The sequence below is a fragment of the Pelobates fuscus genome, chromosome 3 (genome assembly GCF_036172605.1).
Source record: "Pelobates fuscus isolate aPelFus1 chromosome 3, aPelFus1.pri, whole genome shotgun sequence".
Classification (NCBI taxonomy): Eukaryota; Metazoa; Chordata; class Amphibia; order Anura; family Pelobatidae; genus Pelobates; species Pelobates fuscus.
The window spans coordinates 255761674-255780155 of NC_086319.1; the positions used below are offsets into that span (position 1 = coordinate 255761674).

Below are 18482 nucleotides of genomic sequence, written 5' to 3' on the forward strand. Positions count from 1 at the left end.
GGATTAAAAGAAAGAGCGTTAAAGAAAAGGGAGAAGAGAGGGAGGAAATACACATTTCTTCAGAATGTTAGATGTTAATCTGCAATTTATTGCTCCAAATAATGATTTTAATTACTACAGAGTCTGATGGAATATTGTCAGATAGCTATTTTAAGAATTCCAGTCAGGGCATAACATTGTGAATGATGTTGGTAAGCAGGTGTGCACTTACCTGGCCACTGAAACCAACTTTCAGAAAGATAAAAAAAAGTTCTGGAATGCTCCAATTATAGTTGAAAGCATGGATAGGTAATTTTATGTGATACAGCACTTTGCAGTCCCATTGTGAGAGTTTGTCATACCGTTTTGCAGTTAAGCTGTTGTTGCATATTGCAATTACTACACTTACATTTGCTTAAAGGAGCACTATAGGGTCAGGAACACAAACATGTATTCCTGACCCTATTGTGTTAAAACCACCATCTAGCCCCCCTGTACCCCTGGTCCTCCCTAAATACAGTAACATCTTACTTGTATTCAAGCGTGAAGCTGTTAGCTTTGTCCCTGTTTCCTTTAGACCTGCCCACTGCCTGCTGACATCAACAGAAGTGGTAGCCTGATCCAATCACAGTGCTTCCCCATAGGATTGGCTGAGACTGACAAGGAGGCAGATCAGGGGCAGAGCCAGCATGATTCAAACACAGCCCTGGCCAATCAGCACCTTCTCATAGAGATGAATTGAATCAATGAATCTCTATGAGGAAAGTTCAGTGTCTGCATGCAGAGGGAGGAGACACTGAATGTTTGGATGCATTTTAGGCAGCCATGACCCAGGAAGGATCTCTAACAGCCATCTGAGGAGTGGCCAGTGAAGTTATCACTAGGCTGTAATGTAAACACTGCATTTTCTCTGAAAAGAGAGCAAAAAACCTGAAGGTAATGATTCTACTCACCAGCTCTAGTTGTTCTGGTGACTATAGTGTCCCTTTAAAGCCTCCCTAGTAAGCGGACATTTAAAGCAACTGACTTGTTGGAATGGAGTTGCCATTTTTAAAACCACCATACTCTAATAAAGCATGGCAACCATGCCTAGACATGTTATAATCACTCTCACGATTAAATTATTTTGCATTGACTTGTTATTTTAACAGTTGCATAAAACCAGTCAGAAATATATATTTTCCAAATCAAAGCTTTTATTGAGTATAACCACGATGAGCATATACATATGGCAAAAGTGTTTTGAGTAAAAGGGACATGCAGGTCCCACAGACATCAGAAGAACAGGGAGTGGTCGATAACATTCATACAAATAGAATTCCAGCATAGAACTGTATATTTTTCCAATCTGATAGCTATGTTTATATCTTACAGAGTATGCAGATCCCAACATTAGCACACAATGAAAATATGTAGAGACTAAAGAAACATGTACTAATGATACTAATGATACAATTGCTATTGTTTGTGACTGTAAGACCCCATCAAAATGATCTAACTCAAAATCTGGAAAGCACATTAGACAATAGTAAGAGGACTCTTTATCCAATTTGGACTATGAATAAAAAAGTGAGATCATCAAATTAGATCTAATTAAACAACAAATTATTTACAATAAAATAGACCACTAAAAGAGTTTTGGCAATCAAAATAATTCAAGAGGTAATTAGCTGTAGCCAAAATTAAATATTTTCTTATGAAGACAACATTGCAGATCTTATCAACTAATGCAGAGAACGTTTTATAAATGTATGAATATGAAAGAAATATACAAAGTACACATATTAAGAAAACAAATTATTAAAAAGAACAATTGGCAAATTATATCTCAACATTTGTTCAATATTAACAGGATCTAAATAACATCAAGAACCCAGACGTAACTAAATGTAAAATGTGGGAATATATGTAAGATATAGTCAATAAAATCAAACATGGTGCAATACAAATTATACTCTCTTAAACCAGAACCTCATCAGAACCTGCTTCTACTCAGTGGGCAGTCACCGGCATCTACAAAACCAGGAATTATGGAAAAATAAATTGCTCATCTCAGGCCATGATAGTCAGGATGAGATGGAGATTTTTACCAGTTGGACTAATTCAGCCCAGAATTTTCAATGTCAGTTTTCCAAAATCCCTGGTTTAGTAAATAAGCCTGCTAGTCCTGTTGGATACACCTAAAAATAAAAAGCTTTAAAAAATGTAAATAAATAATGTATAAACTTATATTAGAGTATATATATTGCTTCGTTCTATTTGTCTTTCTTTCGCTCAATTCAGTACCCGGGATATATGGAAACCTTAGAAATAGTTTAATTAGGTTACCCTCCAGGGACAAAAAAGAAAATTAGATTTTTACAAAGCGGAGAACCATGTTGTTGAAAGGCTTTACTAAGAATGGACTTTAAAATAAATAAACAGAAAATACTATAACCATTGCTGCCGCCAATGAGTAGTGGCAGTGTGAGGGCAGGGCTTATTTCTGTGTGTAGGAAGGAACTTTGTAAAAGGACAGTGGCAACTTTTTTGCAATGCCTTTGTAGGAAGAAGGGTGCTGTGCTGTACTGTGGACGGATGTCTGTGCCATGAGAAGAGTTTTTTGACAGGAGGTCTGAACTTAGTATATAAGCATATAAGCAACAGCATGGCCCTTCTTAGAGCTATTGATGCAGATCTGTGATGCAAGCAGGAGAGGGCTTTGGGTTGGGTCTTGTTTTAAAAAGTAATCAGTCATCATTGATAAATATCCTTGACCCCATCACAGTCTAATGACATTTTTACAATCTGTGTACATGGAATCAATTTAAACCTTGGTCTATTTGCTGAGTGAGTTGGAATTAGTTATAACAACTAAATATAACATAGCATGCAGCGATGCTGAAAAATAATCCAATTTTTGTTCCACATTTTTTTGCATTTTCATAATCATTATGAAGCTTGTTCTGGTCCTTAAGCAAAGATCCATATTCCAAGGAACTTTTCAACACTTATGAGGGTTATAGTTTATGTATTTTTCACGCTGAATATTTCCAAATGCTCTGAAGAAATCTTATGATTTGTAAGGTCAACTTTCTGTTTGTGAGAAAAGAGTCCAGCTTATTTATGATTGTGCCGCTTAGAGAAGACATATCCTTGGATTAATTCAGCATGCTGGCAATTAATCTACAAAACAAGACAGTAAGGCCGTGGAGAATTTACAGCTTAGAAATAAAGCTTTCACATAGAAACAACGTAGGGAGCGAGGCTGAGGTTTATACCTTTATATTCAGTCACAACGTGATCAGTCATTCAAATGACAGCTGTAGAAAATAATGCCAACTGATACCACCCATTTATCTGCAGAATCTCCACTTGGCCTCTCACTACTTCACAATTATACTTGCATTGTAAGACTGAGCTAGCAAGGACTTCTTCATTATGCAAAACAAAACAACCTTAGTGAGGTGATTGAGGTGATCTGAACCTCCTGAGAAATAATATCAATATGAAAAATAATAATATGATTAAAAAACCCTTGGAGCGCTGGAAACTCGAGAAACACTTTGCATTGATCACATACTATGCACACCACTTGTTATCCAATCCAATCAAACCTGTCCATCAAATGTAAGGATTACTTAGCATAGAAAATAGTTGAACGTATTTCACATTTAATACAAGGTTTTCTTTGCTTTGTTTATGCAGCCCTAGCCACACCTCCTTGCATGTGTCTTGCAAAGCCTTCCTAAACACTTCCTGTAAAGAAACATATAATGTCTATACATGGTTTATTGCAAATTTTGTTTAATTTAGAATTTATCTCCTGCACTGTTAATAGCTTTCAAGACCTTGCAGGAGCCTCCTGTATGTGGAGGAGGGATGTGAAGGGCTGTAATGATTTCCGCCATGCCAGGGTACTCCTTGTTAAATTGGAATAAAAAGTAAGAGACAGGTTCTTGAAGGTATAGGGAGAGTGCCCCCCGAGTGCACCCATGACCAGTGGCGTACATACCAGGGTCGCAGGGGTCGCGGCTGCGACCGGGCCCGGCCCACCAGGGGGCCCGGCCGCCCCTGCGACCCGGTATGTATGTCACTTGGCCAGCCTCTTCTCCTGGGGGGCCCAGGAGCCGGCCACCTCCGGGCCCCCCGAGGCTGGCCCTGCTGTCACCCGGCTGGCCGGTCCTGCGGGCGCGCGAGGGAGCACTCTCCCCCGAGTGCTTCCTCTTCAGCTCCCTCGCGCACCGCAATGATACCGGAGCCGGAAGATGACGTCATCTTCCGGCGCCAGTATCAGTACGCGGCGCGCGAGGGAGCTGAAGAGGAAGCACTCAAGGGAGAGTGCTCCCTCGCGCGCCCGCCTGCTTGCCTGCCTGCCCGCCGGGTGACCGGCCCCCCAGGAGCCCAGCAGCACCACTGGACCCCAGGGAATCCCCTCAGCACTCCAAAAGGTAAGGAGGCTGGGGGGATTAAATTTTAAAAAAAACGTGTTAGTGTGTGTGTGTGTTAGTGTTAGTGTGTGTGTTAGTGTGTGTGTTAGTGTGTGTGTGTGTTAGTGTTACTGTGTGTTAGTGTGTGTGTTAGTGTGTGTGTTAGTGTTACTGTGAGTGTTAGTGTGTGTTAGTGTTACACACTAACACTCACAGTAACACTAACACACACTAACACTCACAGTAACACTAACACACACACTAACACACACAGTAACACTAACACACACACACTAACACTCAGTGTGTTAGTGTTACTGTGAGTGTTAGTGTGTGTGTTAGTGTGTGTGTTACTGTGAGTGTTAGTGTGTGTTTTACTGTGTGTTAGTGTGTGTGTTAGTGTTACTGTGAGTGTTAGTGTGTGTTAGTGTTAGTGTGTGTTACTGTGAGTGTTAGCGTGTGTGTTAGTGTTACTGTGAGTGTTAGTGTGTGTTTTACTGTGTGTTAGTGTGTGTGTGTTAGTGTTACTGTGAGTGTTACTGTGTGTGTTAGTGTTACTGTGAGTGTTAGTGTGTGTGTTAGTGTTACTGTGAGTGTTAGTGTGTGTGTTAGTGTTACTGTGTGTGTTAATGTGTGTTTTACTGTGAGTGTTAGTGTGTGTTAGTGTTACACACTAACACTCACAGTAACACTAACACACACACTAACACTCACAGTAACACTAACACACACACTAACACTCACAGTGTGTTAGTGTTATTGTGAGTGTTACTGTGTGTGTTAGTGTGTGTGTTACTGTGAGTGTTAGCGTGTGTGTTAGTGTTACTGTGAGTGTGTGTTTTACTGTGAGTGTTAGTGTGCGTGTTAGTGTTACTGTGAGTGTGTGTGTTAGTGTTAATGTGTGTGTTAGTGTGTTAGTGTTACTGTGAGTGTTAGTGTGTGTGTTAGTGTGTGTGTTAGTGTGTGTGTTACTGTGAGTGTTAGTGTTACTGTGAGTGTTAGTGTGTGTTTTACTGTGAGTGTTACTGTGTGTTAGTGTGAGTGTCAGTGAGTGTGTCTGTTTAGTGTGTCTGCTAGTGAGTGTCAGTGAGTGTGTTACTGTGTGTGTCTGTTACTGAGTGTGTTTGTATTAGTGAGTCTGTTTGATGTCTGTTAGTGAGTGTATGTTTTGTAAGTGAGTGTGTATGTATGTCTGTCGCTGAGTGTGTCTCTGTCAGTAAATGTGTGTGTCTGTTAGCTAGTGTGTATGCGTGTGTTAGCTAGTGTGTATGCGTCTGTTCGTGAGAGTGTGTATGTGCGTGTCTTCAGCACTTACCTTTCTCCAGCGCCGGACTCCCTTGGCGCTGGGGATCCCTCCGCCTCTCAACTCCGAATGCGCATGCACAGCAAGAGCCATGCGCGCATTCAAACCGCCCATAGGAAAGCATTACTCAATGCTTTTCTATGGACGTTCAGTGTCTGAGAATCGCGGAAGCTCCTCTAGCGGCTGTCAGTGAGACAGCCACTAGAGGCTGGATTAACCCTCAGTGAAACATAGCAGCTATGCTTTCAGCTGCAGGGTTAAAACTAGAGGGACCTGACACCCAGACCACTTCATTGAGCTGATGTGATCTGGGTGTCTGTAGTGGTCCTTTAAGTGTGTGTGCATCTGCATGCACTGGTGTACATACCGCGGTCGCAGGGGTCGCAGCCCTGCAACCCCTGCGACCAGGTGCCCGCCGCCATGTGTTGTGGCCCCGGCCCGCGCAGAGTAAGCGAGCGGGGGGGGCCCACGGATCAATTTTCGCACCGGGGCCCCATAGGTCATGTGTACGCCACTGCCCATGACAGCAGACTTATTCTGCATTTTTGTAAGTGAACAATTAAATCGTAGCTAGGGCTTTAGCCTGTCTGGGAATCTGGAATATGCTATCAAATTCCACTGATTTCGCACTCATGAGGCGCATTATGAAATGTGGCAGCTCTGCATCCTGGATATCGTCCAAATTGCCTCTAATCTTGAGGTTCTTGCCATGTCTCGAGTCCTCCATCGCCGCGAACCACTGCTCAAAGTTAGTATGCTGCCACTGCAGCATCTGCAGTACTTTCTGCAGGTGAGTAACTTGCTGAACAGTGCTGCGGAAGCCTTGCTCCAGAGCTCCCATGTGGCCTGTCAAGCCCCATAGATCCTTTCGGCCTTAGTCACCACGTCTGCCTGGATATCGCATCTGAGGTCCACCAGCAGTTCTTGCATGTTGGCCTTTGTTGCAGGTGATGAGCCTGGTTTGGGTAAGGTTGGTGCAGGCACCAGTGGAGCCAGTTGGTGACCCTATAGTCCGATAGTCTATTCATCCGACAGGTCGGGCACTCGTCCAGGTAAGAGGGCATCTTAGGTTCATGGGTGCCATAAGTTTTTTTTCTTTCATGCAGTCTGTGTCAGTCAGGGGAGGTTTGGCTTGGGCTGCATAAACAGAAACAAAAGTGATGTAAAGGAACACTATACTCAATAAAGCAGTTTTTTGTGTATAGATCAAAGGTTTCACTTGTCAATTCACTGCCATTTAGGAGTTAAATCACTTTTGTTTCTGTTTATGCAGCCATAGCTAGGCAGTGACTGGCACAGCCTGCGTGAAAACAAAATGGTTTTATTTTCAATCAGATGTTTCTTACTTTAAAGGTGTTAATCTAATGCTCTGTAATTGAACTATAATTACATACAAGAGGCTCCTGCAGGGTCTAGGAAGCTATTAACAGATCAGAAGACAATAATTTCTAAATTAAACAGAATTTGCAATACAGGAAGTATAAACATCAGATACAGGAAGTGTTTAGGAAGGATGTATAAGTCACGTGCAGGGAGGTATGCTTAGTGCTGCATTAACAAAGTGATTTAACTTCTAAATGACAGAGAATTGAGACTGTAGGGGCATGATCTATACACTAAAACTGCTTCATTAAACTAAAGTTGTTTTGGTGACAATAGTCTTTAAACTCTGTTGGCTTATGGTCCGAACAGCATTCTTCTTAGTACTCCAGATGAGATTTGAGCTCATCACCAGAGATCAGTCTTTTATTTATGTTGCAGCAAGAGCTATTTAAACCTTCTCTTGATCTATTGTTTCAAGTTCTAATTGGGGCGAACACATTAATAGCTCTCTCATGGAAGTCCACCCAAGCCCAAACAGAACGGGTAGTTATTCAGCAAATTTCTCTTAATTGGTCTTATTAAGTCATGGTAGATTTCCAGATAGGTCCAAATAAGACCTCTCAAAATGCCTGGGATATATGGGACAAGTTCCTGGAAGCGAGCCTGCAAGATGGTGATGCTCTTGCACCTAAAATAAAACTTGATATATTTTCAATGCCTACTGCAATCAATGATGTAATCAATGAGGAATCTGGGTAAGATGTCTTATTAGTTGACACAAGGGCATGTGATCACACCCTCTGATTATTTTCCTTTTCTTTTGTGTTACCCACATGTGTTGAGTTTTGTTTTGTTTGATATTATTTAGGATTGCTATATGTTTAATCGGTTTATGCATACAGTGGGTTACTATAAGCTATATCAGTTTCAATAAGCAATGCTTACCCTGGAATATACCTTGTTGTTTGACATGTACCAGTCATTATGTTAACCTTTTGTCTTTGATATTCAGGCTAATATGCACAGTTCAATAAAAATGGTCAAATTAAAAAAAAATATATCATAATGCAAAAATCCAGAAATGGACAGTTCCTTTTTACAGCTGATCACTTGTGAGACGTGCTGGGATTTGACAAAGGTTGACAACGGAGTTCCTCCAGTTGTCAACCTCAGGCTTGCCATAAGACAAAGTAGTCCCTGCTTTAGATTGCATTGCAGTTTCAATGAGACTGTAACACAGTCAGTAAGAAAATTCATAAACACTTTGTGAACTACTCAGAAGTGACAGAGCTGCTTTAATGGGGTTCAATCTCATAATATTAAAACGTGTGTCACGGTCCATATGTTGTACCTGTAGTGACTGCTAATTACGATTTGGATTTAAAACCATTTCGAAAATAGAAACAAATCTTCTACAGGTTATAGAAACAAATTTTCTTCAGGTGTATGTTTGAAAGCAGTGTTTAATGTTACCATATGATTTCATCTGTCATCTGGAATGTTTTGAAATGTGAAGTTTAATTCCGTTAAATCTTCTTTAACTTTTGTTAGGGATTAACCCAAAGATCAAGATGAACATTATTCATTCCTTTAATTGAATTCCCCTATTCTTAAATTCTAGGTGTCAGCAGTGTAAATCAGCTCGGTGGGGTGTTTGTAAATGGACGACCTCTACCCACATGTAAGAGGAAGAAAATAATAGAACTAGCATCTAGTGGAGTGCGTGCATGTGAGATCTCCAGGATTTTAAAGGTGAGACAAGCACATTAACATTACTTTTAATATCTCTCCAACTGGAAGCTAACACATGTTGATGCATTAAAGTACATTTGTTGAATGAAACGGATTGCAGATGTAGTCCTTCATGCAAACGCACAGGCTTAACCCCTTAAGGACCAAACTTCTGGAATAAAAGGGAATCATGACATGTCACACATGTCATGTGTCCTTAAGGGGTTAAACAGAGATTTTTGCAAATTACAATATAAAAACATTTCCTTATCTTGGAGTTCATTTTTTAGTCCGGATTCTGAGAGATGGAGGCTGTAATGGTTATATTGCTGGTTATAATGCTTTAATTGGACTGTACAGTGTATGGGGGTGGAGGGAGGGGGTTACTGACTGTGCGTGAATGCATGGGATAGTGTGTGTTTGTCTGCATGGGTCAGGGTGTTTATAGATCACGGAATTTGAGTGTGGGGGTTCACTGAGTGTTAGTGTGTGTCATTTAAAAAAAAAAAAAAAAGACTTTTACTTAATAATTGGAATTCCTGAGCGTAATATGCTCTCAGTATTCTGATTTCATACATTTATTAGAAGTAATACATTTGTATGTCAAAATGGAACAGAAAAGGAAATAGAATGAAAAAGGTGCAAGGAAAAATACATTTATGCTGCCAAACAGGGAATAAATAGACATCATTGGATAACGTCCAAAAAAGCAGACACAACACTTGTGTAGCCTTAATTTTCTTTAGTCCGTACGGTATATCTCAAGTCCATAGATAATACAGGAGAATGTGAAATCACTATTCCAAACATGAATACTAAAGCAAGTGAACAAGGGAAGTGTCATCAGAGGGAGCAACATGACATACATTGTTTTGATCACATTAAGTAAAGGTATGTATATGTCTGTTTGCCATAATATCACATTTTACATTACAACTGGTTGGATTATTTATAATCTACTGTTTTCATCTTGAATGATAGTATTAGAAAACTCTATTTGTTAGGGGGAGATTGGTCTCTGGCTTGGGATCAAGACCAGTCCCACTACTTTGTCCGTCCCTCCTCTGGCACCAAGGACTCCAACCGTATTACAGGCAGGAATCCATTCCTCTGCCTGCTCCATTCACTATGGCAGGAAACGATCCCTCTGCCTGTTCCATCCATTCTGAAAGGAGGCAATCCTTCTGCCCTTTCCATTCACTAGGGCAGGTAGCTACCCCTCTGCCCACTCCATCCACTCTGGCAGAAAGATATGCCTCTGCTTGTTCCTGGCATCGTCTTTATAAAATCTTTTTTGGCTCTAAAACCTAGCTCTTGTACTCACAGGTGTTACAAATCTGTAGCCGATCCCAAATACAGGTATATGCAAATCAGAGTTGATGTACATAACTACTCTTTAACCAACAGATTGCGTTGCACCAAAGTCCACGGTCTTTGAAATCTGGGTTCTTTTAACTGTCAGATGCAGTGTAAACTTTAGAATTAGATGTTATACACAGTGGAGGTTCATCCATAGAGGCACTTGGGGCAGCACATCACTAGTTTTTGTGTGGGGATAAAATTTATTTTCAGTAGCTTAGGAACACTAAGATTTTTTTACTGGAAGTATCAGCCCAGAGACCTGCCTGACCACGGAACCCCTGATCAGACACTTGCCTCCTTCACTCCTCTCCACGCTGCACTGACAGAGACCGCGGCTTCCAAGCCGCATCAGCCTTATCCGCTCTCCGACTTCTCTAGGCGCACATGTGCAAGAAGAGAAGCACCTTAAAGGGGAAGTAGGCATTTACCATGCGACAGGTAGGACACCTGTAAGATGTACTCCACCCCATCTCCTATATAAGCCTTCTAAGAGCTTCAGTCTTTGCTCAGGATTTTGTTCTCCAGACTCCTATGAAGTTATTCCCTGTTCCTGTCTGCTTTTCTGATATCCATACTCTGGCTTGTTTATGATCCTGCGCTGCCTGAACTGACCCTTTTGCCTGTCTGGCTTCGTCTCTGCCTTATCCTTGTCTGTACTTCGTTTTGAACAACCAAAGTCTGTTACTGCATATTGGGCTCAATCTATTAAATCGTGACAGAAATACTGAGCCTAATATGGAGACCGCAGATCCGACCGCAGTGTTAACTGCTCTGACAAGACAGGTAACCCAGCTCACGCAAGCGCTCCAAGAACTTAAGGCTCAGGCATCTGCAACCCAAACGTCTGCTGCTCATCTTGTTCCGCTTCCTGACAATGCAGTCGCTTCTCCTGAACCGCAGGTCTTATTACCCAAAAGATTTTCTGGGGATCATACCAAGTACAGAATGGCATGGCATCATGGCATGTGAACTCATGTTTGATCTGGAACCACATACTTATCATTCAGAGTGTATCAGAATCCATTCCATTATTTCTCTCCTATCTGGCTCACACCAAGAATGGGCTCATAATCTATTACGCACCAACGATCCAGCCGTCCAATCCTGGGAAGCATTCATCAGCACGATGCCCGCCATGTATGATGGTCCCAACAGACAAAACACCACACAAACAGCTATTCAGGCCTTAAAACAAGGTCGCAGAACCGTGGAAGAATACATTACAGACTTCAAATGATATTCTACAGACACCTGTTGAAACAAAATCGGGCTGATAAACCAGTTCCGTATTGGTCTGTCTGATTCATTAAAAGATGAATTTGCTCACTTCAGAGTTCCCGATAATTTAAAGACTTTATGCAACAAGCCATTCAATTGGATTGCCATCAGAGAGAGACGTCTAGAAAGAGCCAATACCTACACAGTGACTCCTCGGTTTCCTGCTACCATTCCTCAAACCATCACTGTTAATCCTACTGGAGAAGAACTCATGCAGATAGGTCTCATTCAAGTACATCTACCTCCTGCTGAGCTGCAAAGAAAATGCAGACAAAACCTCTGTCTGTTTTGTGGTAATCATACCGTAAAGTCCTGTCCTGGAAAGGCAAAAAATCAACAGGGTAAGTGGGCCTCACATACAATACGAACATCAGCCACGATCAATATGACACCTCCTTTATCTCTTTCTCTTCTGTTACAGTGGAATGAGAATGTTTATGAATGCCAAGGACTGATCAACTCTGGTGCCAGTGGCTGCTTTATGGATTGTTGCTTAGGCTCTCACTATTCCTATAATCAATAAAGAGAAACTTTTGAACATTCAAGTAGTTGATGGCTCTTTTTTACAATCCAGTCCTGTTCATCAGTAAACCCCTCCTGTTCAAATTACTATTGATGAACATAAAGAAGTATTTCTCACCGTGACATCCAAATGGCCAGACATGGTCGCCCCTGAAGTGCCCAACAGGGGATATGAACCTGGATCCTTCTGTGTTCTGGGCCTGCTATACTGCCTCTAAGTCACATGTTCTATCTTTGTTATTCCTGGCTTTGTCTGCAGCACTAAGGGGCTGGATTCCATCTGTGGATGATACCTGTGCTTCACCTGAGGCAGATCGCTTATCAACCGGGTATTTAAACTCTGCCTTGCCCTGGGAACTTTGTCAGTTCTTTGATTGTGGTAATCGTGTGTTGTTCATCTTTTGTCTCCTGAAACTTGTTCTCCAGATTGACCCCGGTTCCTGACCTTGGCTTCCCTCCTTGCTTATCCTTACCTCTGGCATCCTCTGACTTTGTCTTTTCCTCAACAATCCTTCTGCTTGTGTCCTTGTCTGTACTGCTAATTGGAGCACCTTTTATTCACAGCCCCCGTGCCCATATTCACAGTCCTGGTTGTTTCTAACCTTATCACCTTGGACTGTGTTTATCTGCAAGGGTGAGCACAAATCTCTGCCTACAGGACTCCCACCTCAGGTAAGACCCTGACATCTACCCTCTGTAACTCATTATGTCTAAAGAAAGCCATGACACAAAGTATCGCTTGCTCCATATTGGAAGAGAACATGACAAAGGGCAAAGCTATTCTCCCTCCTGAAACCTATACAGAATGCAAAGACGTGTATGGTAAAAGAGGAGTAGATGTGCTTCCCCCTAGAAGAGAATACGATTGTCCTATTGGTCTACTACCAGGTACACCTATTCCTTATGGAAGAATATACCTCATGGCAGAAAATGAACTTTGTATCCTAAAAGAATACATCCAAGATAATATGAATAAAAGTTTTATTCGACCTTCAACTTCTCCTGCGAGAGCTGGCATCTTTTTTGTGGGAAAAAAGGATGGCAGCCTACGTCCATGTGTCAACTACAAAGACTTAAATCAGATAACAATAAAGAACAAATATCCACAATCCCTTATTCCTGAACTCCTAGAAATATTACAATCAGCTACTGTATATTCTAAATTGGATTAAGAGGTGCCTATAATTTACTTTGTGTTCGTCAAGGGGACGAGTGGAAGACTGCTTTCCATTCTCTTTATGGATATTATAAATATTTGGTGATGCCCTATGGGTTGTGTAATGCCCCAGCCACATTCCAACATTTCCTAAATTATGTATTTTGTGATCTGCTAGACCAATACGTCGCTGTATACTTGGACGATATCCTCATCTTCTCTCCTGACCTACCCACTCATCATGTACATATGAAAGAAATACTCCAACGACTACGCTACAATCATCTTCATGCTAAGATAGAGAAATTGATCTTCGAGACTCAAGAGGTAGAATTCCTTGGTTTTATCATTAGACCAGGATGTGTGATGATGGATCCCAAAAAGATAGAAGCCATCTTAGAGTGGCCTAAACCAAAGAATAAAAAGCAAGTTCAATGATTTATTGGATCTGCTAATTTCTATCGAAAATCCATAAGAGATTTCTCCAAAGTCATTCAATCACTTACTGTACTAACTAAGAAATGTCTGAAATGGTCGTGGTCCCTCGAAGCACAAAAAGCGTTTGACCTTTTAAAACATCTCTTCACTTCAGCTCCTATCCTATTTACCTAACTCCGAGAAACCGGTTTTCCTTGAGGTTAATGCATCAGCTATCGCTACTAGAGCCCAATCTTGACCCTAACTCCCCATCCAACTATCGTCCTATCTCGCTACTGCCTTTTGCATCCAAGATCATTGAAAGAATTGTGTATGCGAGATTGACAGACTTCCTCGAATCAAACTCTCTGCTAGACCCGCTTCAGTCTGGTTTCCGCGCTAAGCACTCTGTGGAAACGGCACTGACCAAAGTATCCAATGATCTACTCGCTGCAAAATCTCGTGGTCACTACTCTATCCTAATTCTCCTTGACCTTTCTGCGGCTTTTGACACTGTTGATCATCAACAGCTTCTTCTCATCCTTAGCAATATCGGTCTACAAGATTTTGCTCTCTCCTGGTGCTCCTCCTACCTCTCCCGGCGCTCTTTCAGTGTTTCTTTCTCTGGCTCTGCTTCTTCTCCCCAACTCCTCTCTGTTGGTGTCCCTCAAGGTTCAGTCCTTGGTCCCCTACTGTTTTACATCTATACTGCCTCCCTTGGTAAACTCATTAGCTCCTTTGGCTTCCAATATAATTTCTATGCAGATGACACGCAAATCTACCTGTCCTCTCCTGATCTCTCAGCGTCCCTCTTGACTAGTGTCTCTGACTGCCTCTCTGCTGTTTCTAACTGGATTGCTGCCCACTTCCTTAAACTAAACTTGACCAAAACTGAAATTCTGTTCTTTCCTCCCTCAAGTGTTGTTACTCCTGTGTCTGTCTCCCTCCAAGTCAATGGTGCTACCATCAGCTCCACCACGCAGGCTCGCTGCCTAGGTGTTCTCTTTGACTCCGACCTCTCCTTCAAGCCTCATGTTCACTCTATCGCCAAATCCTGTCATTTCCATCTCAAAAACATTGCGCGCATCCGCCCCTACTTAACGCCAGGTGTTGGTCCATTCCACTGTACTTTCTTGCCTTGACTACTGTAATCCGCTTCTCAGTGGTCTTACGTGCTCCCAACTTGCGCCGTTACAGTCCGTAATGAACGCGGCGGCGAGGCTCATCTTCCTGTCCGCCCGCACCTCCCATGCCTCTCCCTTCTGTCAGTCCCTACATTGGCTTCCTATAAAATATAGAGCTCAATTTAAAATTCTGGTTCTTGCTTTCAAATGTCTTCATAATGCTGCTCCCACCTATCTATCCTGCCTTATACACAAGTATGTCCCGTCTAGGCCCTTACGATCTGCTGAAGACTTGCGTCTATCTTCTGTCCGTACTCCCACCTCTGATGCTCGCCTTCAAGACTTCTCGAGGGCTGCACCGTTCCTGTGGAACTCGCTTCCCTCCTCCGTTAGATGCTCACCCAGTCTCCACTCCTTCAAAAAATCATTAAAAACCCACTTCTTCATAAAAGCATATCAATTAAACTCTTAATAGCTCCCAACTGATTCTTCTTCTGCAACTGTCACTAGTCTAATACTATCCTTACCTTTTGTGTCATTTTACCCCACTCCCTCTAGCATTTAAGCTCATTGAGCAGGGCCCTCAACCCCTCTGTTCCTGTGTGTCCAACTTGTCTGGTTACAACTACATGTCTGTTCGTCCACCCATTGTAAAGCGCTGCGGAATTTGACGGCGATCTAAAATAATATAATAATAATAATAATAATAATAATAATATTATCTTAACGAGATGATAGTACAGGAGTACTTCACCCTGTAGCTTTCTATTGCTGTAAGTTAACTGAAACCAAATCCAAACATTGGGGATAAAGAACTGTTGGCCATCAAGAGAGCATTTGATGAATAGAGACATCTCTTGGAGGGCACCACATTTCATGCTATGGTCTACACGGATCACATAAACCTGAAATACATCCATACAGCCAAAAGATTAAATCCTCGACAAGCAATATGGGACTTGTTCTTCTCCCAGTTTTTCTTTCCATGTTACCTTTCGTCTATGATCAAAGAATCAAAAAGCAGATGCCTTGTCAAGAATGTTCTCCATGGATAACACTACTGACGGACGTGACCATTTTACAAGAACATCATTTTGTTGGAAATACATCCAGTTTGTTACAAGGTATTCAAAAGGAAGCTTCTTCTGTTTCTCTAACTGTCTCCCCAGAAGGACTTCCTTTGTCACATGGCAAGTGTAGCGGTACTTACCCTTCCGGGTTCCGGCCGGGGTCTTCTATTCAAGCCGCGCGCGGCTCAGCTGCTGCACGAGCCGCGCGCGGCTCATCCGACGGCTGGAAATGGAGGGCGGGCAGTGACCGCAAGAAGCGGTCACATGTCCCACCTTACACTAATAGCGCACTGCGAGTCTCGGGCGCGCTCTTAAAGGGACATTGGGAGCCTAATTAGAAAAGGTCTCCCATTGGTCCCTGTCATGCCACACTCCCCATGCAATTACCTTTTGGGGGTGTGGATATGACAGGGACCAATCATAATAGATGTTTGGCTATTTATACTTACCTCTTTCCCTTTGTTGACCCCGGCTAGTCCTAGTTTATGCTGTCTCTTAGTGCCCTTGACCTCGGATCGTTCCTGACTCTGTACTTCTCCTATATACGTCGAGTCCGGCCACTCTAAGGACCGGTAGACGTATCTTCCCTCTGTGTTGTCTTCTGTTTAGCTGGATCCTGCGTGTTGGGGTATAATCTCATTACAGCAAGATAATCGTACCCGAATCACTCCATTTACAGGTCCTACAGCAATGTCATGATGCACCCACTTATGGTCATTGCGGACAAAGAAAAACCATAAACAATGTTCACAGATATTTCTGGTGGCCTTGACTAATACCAGATGTACAAAAGTTATGTCAATTCCTGCACCATCTGTGCCAGATCCAAAACTCCCAACACTAGAGCTGCTGGTTTGTTGAATCCCTTACCTATTCCTTTACGACCTTGGACACATATTACAGTCAATTTTATTGTGGGACTACCTAAATCACATGGCCACGATACCATTATGGTGGTGGTAGATCGCCTTACAAAAATGGCACATTTTGTACCCATCAAGGGACTGCCTTCTGCCAAGAAAACAGCACAACTGTTTCATGATACCATTTTCAAGCTTCATGGAATTCCCCAGTCCATTCTCTCTGACAGGGGTAACCAATTCACCTCAAGATTCTGGCAGGCCTTTTGTCATTCATTACAAATTTCTGTTGATTTGTCTACAACATTCCATCCACAAACCAATGGGCAGACGTAACAGACCAACCAAACCCTAGAGACTTATCTTCGTTGCTATGCCACTCATCTTCAATCCAATTGGAAAGACCTTTTGGCATCTGCCGAGTTTGCATATAATGCTTACGTGCACGATTCCACTCATCATTCACCTTTCCATCTTAATTATGGTTACCAACCTGATTCATTACCTGGCCTACCGGTACTCACATCTGTTCCAGATGCTACTGAATGTATTCAACTGATCATCGGGGGATTTGAACAAGCACAAAAGATATTACAAAGGAGCCAAATGATATATAAACGTTATGCTGACCGCAAGAGCAAACCTGCACCTCAGTATGCGGTGGGTCAAGCCGTATGGTTGTCTACAAGAAACCGTAAGTTGTAATTTCCTTCTAAGAAATTGGGCCCCAAATTCATTGGTCCTTTCCGTATCATCAAGCTGGTTTCTCCTGTTGCTGTCCGTTTGACTCTTCCAAGATACTACAGAATTCATCCCACTTTCCATGTGTCTCTTCTGAAACCAGTGTCAGATGACCCTTTTCCTACCAGATCCAAATAAAGTTTCTGGTGAAACCGAATATGAGGTGCATAGCATCCTTGACTCCCGTCGTAGCAGAGGCACCCTTGAGTATTTCATACATTGGAAGGGTTATGGTCCTTAAGACAGATCTTGGGAAACTGCAGGTAATGTTCATGCCCCTTGCCTCCTTCGTAGATTTCATATCCTGCATCCTGCCAAACCTGCTCCTTCTTGCCTCCGGTAGTGGCATCTTCAGGGGTGGGGGGGGGGGGCGTTTTATCAGCCTTAGACTGGCCCGACCATGGAACCCCTGCTAGATCAGACACTTACCTCCTACACTCCTCTCCACGCTGCACCAACAGAGACCGTGGCTTCCGAGCCGTATCAGGCGAATCCGCACTCCGACTGGATGTTCTAGGCACGCATGCGCAAGAACACAAGCATCTTAAAGGGGAAGTAGTAAATTTTCCAGAAGGAGGTCCTAGGAGACAGATAGGACACCTATGAAATGTACTCCACCCCCTCTCCTACATAAGCCTTCTGAGAGCTTCTATCGTTGCTCAGTATTCTGTGCTCCAGACTCCTATGAAGTTGTTTCCTGTTCCTGTCTGCTTATCTGATATCCGACCTCTGGCTTGTTATACGTTTATGATCCTGTGCTGCCTGAACCGACCCTTTTGCCTTTTTGACTTCGTCTCTGCCTTATCCTTGTCTGTACTTTGTTTTGAACAACCCAAGTCTGTAACTGCATATTGGGCTCTATCTACTAAACCATGACAGAAAGGTAGAGTGGTAAGCCAGAAAAACATCAGAAAAAAATTAGTGTCTCTTTTTTTACTTTGTAATAGGTTCCAATTCTGCAGGACCCTTCTCCCCACAATGGCAGCTGTTCGGAGAAGCTTTCTTCTAGGCATGTAAATGAAATAGAGCTGGTTTGAAATCTGCACTGTTTCAGCAGGTTTTGCACATGCCTAGTGTCCTTTAACCCCTTAAGGACACATGACATGTGTGACATGTCATGATTCCCTTTTATTCCAGAAGTTTGGTCCTTAAGGGGTTAAGAAGGAATTTCCATTGAGTTGCCATTCGAGCAGCAGAGCCAGCTGCT

General features: G+C 42.5%; 1 protein-coding gene across 1 annotated transcript in view; it reads left to right on the plus strand.

Annotated features, from left to right (window-relative positions):
- PAX4 (paired box 4) overlaps window positions 1–18482 on the plus strand; it is a 111003-nt gene that overhangs the window by 21284 nt on the left and 71237 nt on the right. Inside the window, exon 2 of the mRNA XM_063446240.1 lies at window positions 8636–8766. Coding sequence (XP_063302310.1) covers window positions 8636–8766 — 131 coding nt within the window. The remainder of the gene's footprint in view (window positions 1–8635; window positions 8767–18482) is intronic.